Raw genomic sequence first — 10,263 nt, 5'->3', positions numbered from 1 at the left:
AGCCAAGGCACCAACATTGTTGTTGATAAATTATTGAAAAGCTGGTAGTGTCAGCAAGACCTTGCCATCAGATAGAATCTGCTCAACCCGGAGTGATCAGGGAACCTCCCAGTTCCTAGACATCTAGGACGTAACACTTGTCATGTGACATCTTAGATCATGGTAATCGGTTTGATAAAATTTTCCTACCAAACCATTCAGTACACTATCCACATCTACAACAACAAGCCAACGACGTTTTTAAAAATCTGAAATATGCTGGTGACAGTTATAGTACCGTATATGTCTCTCCTTGGCATAATTTGGACAGGTACGTTTCATTACGACATGCTCCTACGCCAAATCTTTTGCATTCTTTTTAGAGGATGGTGCAATAGCTCTGCGTTGTACAATTAAACACTGTGCTACTCCACTTTGATTGCTAGAGTTTTCAACAGTTCTTGCATTTTAATTCGCGAAGTCCTTTTTTCCCTATGTCTGTCGTATTCTCATCAAGCAACGAGTTGAAAGGTTCTCAGGGATACGCGGGAAAGCGGAGTCGAGTCGAAGCTGCAATCAGAACAGAATTATTGACTAGCCGAGCAGGTTTAAGAGGCTGAAAGGCCTAATCTTACTTCGTGTGGTGTATGTTCGTTTGCAAATATTATCGTGACTCTTTCTTTTCTGATAGCGGCTGAAGTAACTTTGAGAAAAGTGAAACAGTTCCCCAAGTTGTTGAGCGTCACCAGAGGTGGGAATGTTTCCATGTTCTGCATGTTTCCTATCTTTGAAGAAACTCCTGATGTTTATTGGCGGAGACGGGGTGAGGAATCGTTTCTGAAGCCAGACAGCAGAAAGCGAATCAATACAAACAAGGGAACAAGTTCTTTTAAGATCCTAAACGCCAGTTTTGCTGACGCCGGAGTGTATTTCTGTGAGGTAAAGCACCGGCGAAGGTGGATTGACGATGGAGGTGGCACACAGCTGACTGTTTACGGTAAGGATCCTTGTACCGGGATAGGCTGCTTTTCAGTTTTATTAGATACGTGCAAATTTTTTTGATCGCTAAGTGAAGATTCTTCGAATTGCTTTTAAATTAATTTGTGTTTCTTTGTCATTGAACTCGTGTTAAATAGCAACCGGTTCACTCTCGCTATTTGAGTACTTTAGTCTAAGACCAATTTCACTCGCTTGCTCTCCTGATATTTGAAAGGGTTTTATCTCCAAACAGTTATTTTTGTCCGCTTATAATTCTTCTCAAACGAAGATACCGACATAGAATAGAAGTTTAAATTTTGGTTTGGAATGAATTAATGAGTTAAGAAAACTTTGTCCCTTCTCTCCAAAGTAACCATGTTGATGTGCGACAATGGGTACAATTCTACCATCTCCTGGGTCATATCTTTTGCCACCCTTAACTAACGCAGATCCAGGGTTAAAGAATAATACAATTCTGAGTCTTGGCTATGCACTTAGTGCAGGCCATAAAACTTGCAAATTTATATTATTTTGTATTTCAACATTTCGGAAATTATGCATGTATAGAAAACATCGAAATTGTTCCTCAATAATCTCACGAACAACGCAAATTTAACAAGGCCCCATATCTCAGGTTATATGACGCCTAGAGATTGTGCGGACACTGATTCACGTCTGTTAAAGGCAAAACAAAACGCTGATAAAAGCAGGGGAACACAGAGATCAGCAGACACAATGAATGTAGGGAAGTACAAAAACTCTGGAATTATATAAGACATGCGTTCAGAATTAGAATTTTCCGTCTTGGATTCTGCATCTTTGCGGATGTTATGAACTTCACACTGATCAGTCATTAACAAGGCTAAGGACGGGAAACACCTGATAAGCTGTTCCCATGGGTATGAACAAACAGAGGATACAAATTTAGGATAATTTCCAAAACAGTCAGCAAAGTCAGCAAAGTTTTCTAAGGATCTGGAGTGCACTGCAGGAGACTCCGGGGCTGTCATGGCTATCCCTACCTAAAAAATAATTATAAGGTGCAGGGGTGAGGTGTAAAGGAGGAAAACACAACAAAAAATCCCAATGGATGTGGCAGCATTTGCGGAGAGATATAGAGTTAACGTTCGAAATTTGATTTGACTCTTCCTCAGGATATGCTTTAAGGAAATTTGCGAGACAAAATGTTTAGTACCGCAAACCTTCCCTACTGCACTAAGGGGAGAAAGGATTCAGCAGCACACTAAGGTGTACTGTCTTCGAAATATTTGCTCAGAGGTCCGACTGCTGCTAACCCCAATCCCGTTCCAGGATCTCTTTCCGAACATTGTGTCTGTCTTCCTTCATGTTACCAGTCCTGGGAGATTCAAACTCTTTGCTTATCGTTTCACATATTCCTGCTATTTTGTTGTGGGGATAGAACACTTCAATGTTTAAAATTAAACGATAAAGAGCATAAGTATTGTCACGCTATGAATGTAACAGCATCACGGATGTAGTCAAATGAGGAGATATTCCATTAAATTTTTATTTTCTCCTTTAAGTGTCGCCGGTGCCACTGAAGCTCATTCAAGTTGAAGGGATTTCCGCCGATTCCTTGAAACTCGTGTGTAAAACCGCTGCCTGTTACCCGGAGCCTGTCGGTATCACCTGGCGAAGAGATGGTGTCGAAAATCTGACCAGTATACAAACCGTGAAGAAGACAGCAGATGGGCTTTATGAGGTTTCCAGCTCTTTGGAAGAAGCGCATCCCGTCAGGAGCGGAGTGGTTTATACCTGTCTGGTGTCACATGTTTCCCTTCCTGTACCCGCCAGTGTCAACTACACCGTCAATCCAGGTAAGACTGGAAACATTTGCAGCTCTGAGGCAAGTGTTCAAACTTGAGTTTAGAGAGTAGACATCTAGCTGAACAGCTGTCCAAACGAGAGAGGGCGAGGGTGAATATGGACTGTATTGACTCCAAAGCAGCATAAATGTAAAAAAAACCCAAAATATTCAAAATAGATTTCAGTGAAAGGTGGAGAATATACCCATGAAGAGATTTGAAAGATAAAAGATCATTCTTTATCAAATTCTTGTCGAAGAAAACTGAAATTACACCTAAAAAGACGTTGTGGAACGTTAGAGAAAAAAAATGTAGGCCCGTAGCAGAGATATTTCTAACATCTAATACCACGGGTGAGGTGCCGGAGGACTGTTGGGTAGATATTATTGAGCCTTTACTTAAGAAAGGCTGAAATGAAAAGACTGGGAATTGTAGACCATTGAGTTCAATAAGGACATTTAAATAGTCATTGGTTGACATACGGACGAGAATGGAATAGTGTAGGTTAGATGGGCTTCAGATTGGTTTCACAGGTCGGTAATGCGACACTGCGCTGTAATGTTCGATGTTCTACTTGTGAGTAAGTTATTAGAGCCAGTTGTGATAGACAGGATTTGCATGGATTTCGAAAGGCAAAGACTCTTTAGGGATAGTCACCAGGCTTTGTATGTGGGAATTTGCATCTCACAAACGTGATTGAGTTGATTGAGGACATGACCAAGAAGATAGATGGAGGACAGAAGGGTAGATGTTGTCGACATGGGCTTTAGTAAAACCTCTGACAAGGTTCTGACTGGAAGATTGGTTAGTCAAGTTAGATCACATGGGAATCAGGGATAGCTTGCCAATTGGATGGAAAACTGTCTAGATGGTAGGAGACAGATGGTGGGTTTAGAGGGTTGTTTTCAGACTGGAGGTCTGTAACCAGTGGTGTTCCATTGGAACCGATGCTGGACCCACTGTTGCTTGTCATTTATACGAACGATTTTGATGAGAATTCAGGAGGTATGGTAAGTTTGCGAATGGCACCAAAATTGTTACTATAGCACAGTGAAAAAACTTTATCTAAGATTATAAAGGGATTTTGGTCAATTGGACCAGTGGGTCAAGGAGTGGCAGGTGGAGTTTAATTTGGATCAATGTGAAGTGCTGTGTTTTGGTAAGATGAACAAGGGCAGGATTTATACAGTTAATGGTGGGGCATTGGGATTGTTGTCACACAGAGAACTAAGGGTTAAGGTATATATTTTTTGGAAAGTTGCATCAGACATGTACTGGATGGTAAAGTCGGTATTTGACACGGTTGTCTTCATTGATCAAACAATTGGGTGAAGGAGTTGAGACATCATGTTGTGGCTGTACAGGAAGTTAGTGAAGCCACTTTTGGAGTACTGTGCACAGTTCAGGTCACCCTGCTATTGAAATGATACTATTAAATTGGAGATGATGTTTAAAAGATTTATGTGGATATTACCTGGACTGGAGGGTTTAAGTTATAGGGAGAAGCTGGATAGGCTGGGACGTTTTTAACTGGTGCATATATGGTTGAGGGGTGACCTTATAAAGGTTTACAAAATCATGGCAGGCATAGATAAGATGAATAGCAAAGCTTGATTTCTTGAGGTAGGAGAATTTAAAACTAGAAGGCATATTTTAAGGTAATAGGTGCAACATTTTCACACTGAATCTGATTGAAGTGAGATGAACTGCCAGAGGAAGTGATAGATGCAGCTCGTTACAACATCTGAATGAGATTGGGACAGGTAAATGAATAGGAAAGGTTTAGAGGGATATGGGCCAAAGACAAGTAAATAGTTAGTTTGGGAGCCCTGGTCGGCACGTATGAGTTGGACTAAAGGATCTATTTCCGTGCTGTATGACACTTTGACTCTATAAAGATTAACTAATTGATAATGGAAGCTGAGAGCAGGAGATAATACGAAATGCAAATGAAAGCAACCCATGTCATGACAGGACTGGGTGTGGGGTGGGTAAAAACATGAAAGGATGAAAAGGGCTATAAAGTTCTTTAACCCCATGTTGAATTCTGAAGGCTGCAGGGTCCACAAGCAGAAAACTAAATATTGTTCCTCAAGCTTGTTCTGAGGCTCACTAGAACATTACAGCAAGCCTGTTTTGAAGTGACAGCCAACTCTGGGTCATGTTTGCAGACATAATGTAGGTATTCTGCAAGATGGTCACCCAGTCTGCATTTTGTTTCCCCAATGTTGAAGAGACTGCATTGTTAGCAGTGAATGCAATAGACCGTGGTTAGTGAAGTGCAGATAAATTGCTGCTTCACCTAGAATCATGGAATGCATAGAACATGGAAGTTTTGATTCTGGAGCTTTGATTAGTGAGGAGGGAGGAAGCAAAGGTGCAGGTGTCACATGTTTTCCCATTGCATGGGAAGGAATGGACCGGGGTGTCCTGGAGGCAATGGTCCAGGCAGAAGGCTGACAATGGAGGGGATGGAACATATGCCTGATGGTGGCATTACTGGAGGTGGTGGAAATGGTGGCTAATGATCCTTTGGGTGTGAATGCTGGTGGGCTGATAGGTGAGCACCCAGGAATCCTTGTCCTTGCTGTGCGAGGGAGGGGAAAGTGTGAGGACCAAAGTGCGAAAGATGGGTTGAACACAGCTAAAGGCGACTACAGTGGCGGGAATCCTCCTTGAGGAGAAAGGTGGATATTTCTGAGACCCCAGCCGAAGGTCGCACCATCAGAACAAATACAGTGGAGATGGAGAATCTGGGAGAACGGGATGGAGTCCTGTCAGGAAGTTGAGTATGCGATAAGATAACTGTGGGAGTTGATGGATGTGTGATGGATACCAGCGGCCAACCTATCCCCAGAAATTGATAATTGTTTCCAGTTCAGAATGGGAAAGGGAAACCGCACTGATGATGTCATCAATATACTGAGGAAAGAGTTGTGGGTGGCGATCGCAATAGGATTGGAACAAGGAGTGTTCCACGTATCTCACAGAGGCGTAACTGGAGCCTACGCAGGTATCCACGGTACGTTATGGTGGGGATTGCTTTTAGTACAGTCACCCATTTTCACCTACTCTTGGGCTTAATATCACATTACATGGATCGCTTTCAGCGCAGCTCACTCATTCTTTCCTGGTCTTATCATTTTTCAGTTTTTCTTCTGTTCTAGCCTGTTCTCCATAAGCTACCTGTTGACTTACCTCTTTCATAACTCTCTCTGGGTTCTGTCTCCACGTATCCACTCATCACCCCTTCCCCCAATTTCGACTTCAGCATAAATGCCACGTGTTCCTAACTGATAAAAATTCTGACGGAGAGCCACTGGCCTGGAAACGTTACTCTGCTTTCTTCCCAGCTGCCAGACCTGCTGAATTTCGCCAGCAATTTCAGTTTTTGTTTCAGATTTCCAGCACCCGCAGTTCTTTGTTTTGTTAAAACAAAATCAGTTCTAGGACAGTTACTTTTGGATCCTCTGTTTACACATTTAAAATCTGGTATCTCCGCATAATGAACTCCAGATTTCCCGCCCCAAGACCTTCGCGTCTCTGATTCTCTCTGCTTTCACACGCTCCCGAAATCTGTCTCTACCTGTTCTCATATCACTTTTTTTGTCTGGGTTGTGTTCAATAACGTGCCGTGGAGAGCGCTGGGACATTTTGCAATGCTTTCGGGGTTTTACAAATGCGAGATTCACTGTGGAAGGCCGCTCAAGGGAAGCACGGTAAGTTGGAAAAGTAAGACCTTTTACTTTTGACAAACGGTACAGAGAGAAGTCTCTTGTGCCTTTCTGGAATTGTTCCCTCCATAAATTGCATTACAGGCCTCTCGCTGATTTGTCATTTGAAACACGTAATCCTTGAAGACATACTACCTATAGAAAAGGGATCAGTCCCTACTAATATTTATTGGACATGATCGTCCTGGGATACTCCTTTGCATCTCCCCCTTCTGTGTCTGATCCACGATTCTCTGCATATAAATCTCGCTATGCTCTGCAGTTTCTTATTCAAATATCGATTCTGCAGATAAAGTTGCCAATCACTCTCTAGCGTTTGGATGGACATTCGGCGTGTTGGCAATTTTACTTTTGATATTCGTTTTGACAAGACTCAAGTTAAAGGCATCAGCTGGTAAGAATCTTAATTATTTCTCCGAATACAGTCAGTTTCTAAGACCCAATGTCTTTTTTTAACTGTTTTAGCGTCATAAAAAGACAAAGCGCAGATGAACAGTGATTAATTGTAGAGGAATAACGAGCATTTTAAATAACGAAGTTGCTACCTCAAGCCCGCTACACGATCAGCAGTACAGTTGGACAATATAAACCGAGTATACGGTTTTAAATGAGAGGATTTCACCTTCTCATTCAAAATGTTTCGTCGATTTCTACACGAAATCTCGTTCTTAAAATAATAGTCCAGACCTTGAAATATATTAATTTTGAAATGGTACAACCTGAATAGCAGTCCAGATTTTATTTCCAAAGTAGCATTGCGATGCAAAAAGGACTGTGGACTTACCACCTGTTTGACACCATCCCACAGAAACAAAGTCTGATCCGTTGTGTATAGCGTCACTGCAGATTTTAGGAAGGTAATGCACAGCATTTTGTGAGTTGGACTTCTTGGCTATGCTAGGTTGCCGGTTTCGCGAGTACGCTCAATAAATTATTCAAGATGGGCTCCTTTTCTTTCCTTTAGGCATTTCGGCGGAAGTGAATCAAGATGAAAAGCAGGTAGGGTGACAATGTTCCGAAAAGAGCGGTTAAGAATGACTCCAATCATCTAGGAACATTAATTAGAATCATAGAATCCCTACAGTGTGGAAACAGGCCCTTCGGCCCATCAAGTCCACACAAACCCTCCGAAGGGTAACCCACCCAGATCCATTTCCCCTCCAACTCTACATTTACCCCTAACTAATCTACCTAACCTACATATCCCTGAGCACTACGGGCACGTTGGCATGGCCAAATCACCTAACCTGCACATCTTCATTTACCCCTGACTAATGCACCTAACCTACACATCCTTGAATACTACGGGCAAGTTAGCATGGCCAATTCGCTTAACCTGCACATCGTCATTTACCCCTGACTAATGTACCTAACCTACACGTCCCTGAACACTACGGCAATTTAGCATGGTCAATTCATCTAACCCGCACGTCTTTAGATTGTGGGAGGAAACCCACGCAGGCATAGCAAGAATGTGCAAACTCCACACAGACAACTCCTGAGGATGTGAGGCAGTCGTGCAACCCAATTAAATGTCACAGAATCATAGGACTCAAATACCCTGTGAGGACCTTTGAAAATATCTATCCGACTAGCTCAATTCCTCACTCTTTACACTGATTTCCCGTACCTTTTGCGACTCTTAGATCGCCCCTTATCGTTCTCTGTCCCAAGGATATCAATCACACATATTCTGGAGTCCCCAACGTAATGGTAGTCTCTCACCCACAACACCATTGCAGAAAATCTCTTCTGTATCCTTTCCCGGATGTTACATCCTCCTTCAAAATGGAATGGCACCACGATTCAACTGAGCTCTAACCAATGATTTACAGTATTAAACACAAACGATTTGCTTTGGCATTCTATATCATTATTTATAAGGTTAAGATAAATTTTTTTTAGTGTAACATACATTTCTGATTGGGGTAGTAGTTGGCTAGCCTTTCTGTCAGATTAATGAATACAGCATGGAGGTTGAGAGTCGATAAAGTGTGCCGCTGGAAAAAGCACAGCAGGTCAGACAGCGTCGGAGGAGCAAGAGGACCGACGTTTTGGGCATGACCCTTCATCAGGTCTGGGGAGGGGAAGGGGGTTGAGAAATTAATAGGGGGAAGGGGTTTGGGCTAGAGAAAAGGTAATAAAGGCAGGACCTGCTTCCTTGCCACATTTGAGGAAGACTGTGTGGGTCCTTGAGAGTGTACAGAGGAGATGTACTAAGATGGTTCTCGGGATGGGAGATTTTATCTATGAGACTAAGTTGGAAGAGTAGAGTAGTTCTCCATTTCGTAAAGGAAATTAGTGATGTAATAGAGGTGTCCAAGATTGAGACAGGTTTAGCTAAACCAGACAAGGAAAAAAAAAAGCTATTCGCGCTAGTACATGCTACAGCGACTATTATGTAAGGTTTTGGGAAAGAGATTAAAAGGCATGCAGTGTTTGTTTTTGTAACTTTTGATAATCATCCATAAGTTAATGTGCACCAATATCGAAGAAACGGAGATGATTAGTGATGTCAGAAGGAAATTGGATGGGCATGTTAATGAAATTAACTTTCAGACCTTCACTGATGAATCATGGGAGGGGGTCAAACTTAATCGCTCTGAGGAAGAGACTCCCCCTTGACTTTGCCCTCTGCCTCAATTTGACTATATTTTTAAATTATTCATGGGATGTGGGTGTCACTGGCTGGCCAGCATTTAATCCCTATACACAATGGCCCTTGAAACTGCTGCTGTTCATATGGTGTAGGTACATGTATAGGGGAAGGTAGGTATTGTTAATCTTAATTGCCTCAAGCAATGAGGTAATGGACTAACAGGTGATCTTAAATATTACTTTCACAGACTGAACAAAGAGATGAAGATAACACTGTATCTTATGCAGTATTACAGCTTGCTAATTTTAAGAAAGCGCCAAAACCTGAACAGCAAAACAACCATACAGTATACTCAGAAGTAAAAGTGGAAAACAAAGAGAAAAGCAGAGAACCCAAATAAAATCTGAAGATGTGAGCTATTTGAAAGGTACAGGTGTCAGATATTTGATTATACATTAAAAAAACATCACTCACACACTTTACTGCGGCTACTGGAAAGACAACAGGCTGGAACATCACAAGCATTATATGTGGATGTTGAGTAGTGACAGCAAAGTTAAATATCACTTTCAATATTGGGGCAGTAAACTGGCAGAATATGCTGAAAGTCAGTACAGCTACCTACAGATAAAGATACTGGATTGCAGGATCACAGGCTGGACATTGGCACATCTGCAGATGAAACTGCTTGCTCATTAACTTCAAATGCTTATGTATGGTAACACTCCTTTATTTACATCTGTACATTGTACATTCTCAAATACAGCTCTCTGGTACAATGTCAAAGATCTGTTCACATGTCCATTTGATACTGGTGATTTTTTTTCCTTACTCTTGTTAATTGTGTGATCTCATTACACCACCTCAATCAGGAGCCTACTACAGTTCAATATCAACTCTACTACATCAAGGAGAGTTTGTACAGCAAGTTTTCTTCTCCCCTAGACAACGTTCACAATTTGCTCCAGATCATGGTTGACATTGCACACATTTGGATGACTTTAAGAACTATTGCAAGCTATTACTTCAATAAAGTACCAGGCAAGGCTTGAGATCTCATAGCTCTAAGGCAATCTTGAAATCCAAAAGAGTGGCAACCAATTGAACTAAATAAGACCAATGTTATGTTTAAAATAATGTTCGGCAA

General features: G+C 41.8%; 1 protein-coding gene across 1 annotated transcript; it reads left to right on the top strand.

Moving 5' to 3' along the window:
* The first annotated feature begins 232 nt into the window (after positions 1-232).
* LOC122558564 (tapasin-related protein-like) lies at positions 233-9,985 on the top strand. Its single transcript, XM_043707304.2, has 6 exons — positions 233-310; positions 671-976; positions 2,502-2,795; positions 6,807-6,911; positions 7,482-7,516; positions 9,364-9,985. Exons 1-6 carry the CDS (start codon positions 256-258, stop codon positions 9,514-9,516), a joined length of 948 nt encoding a protein of 315 aa, XP_043563239.2. The 5' UTR covers positions 233-255; the 3' UTR covers positions 9,517-9,985.
* Positions 9,986-10,263: the final 278 nt, after the last annotated feature.

This window comes from Chiloscyllium plagiosum, unplaced genomic scaffold, assembly GCF_037043375.1.
Source record: "Chiloscyllium plagiosum isolate Xiang-an unplaced genomic scaffold, Cpla_swu_hap1 HiC_scaffold_17, whole genome shotgun sequence".
In the NCBI taxonomy this organism is placed as follows: Eukaryota; Metazoa; Chordata; class Chondrichthyes; order Orectolobiformes; family Hemiscylliidae; genus Chiloscyllium; species Chiloscyllium plagiosum.
This window is presented reverse-complemented; position numbering and strand designations above follow the sequence as displayed.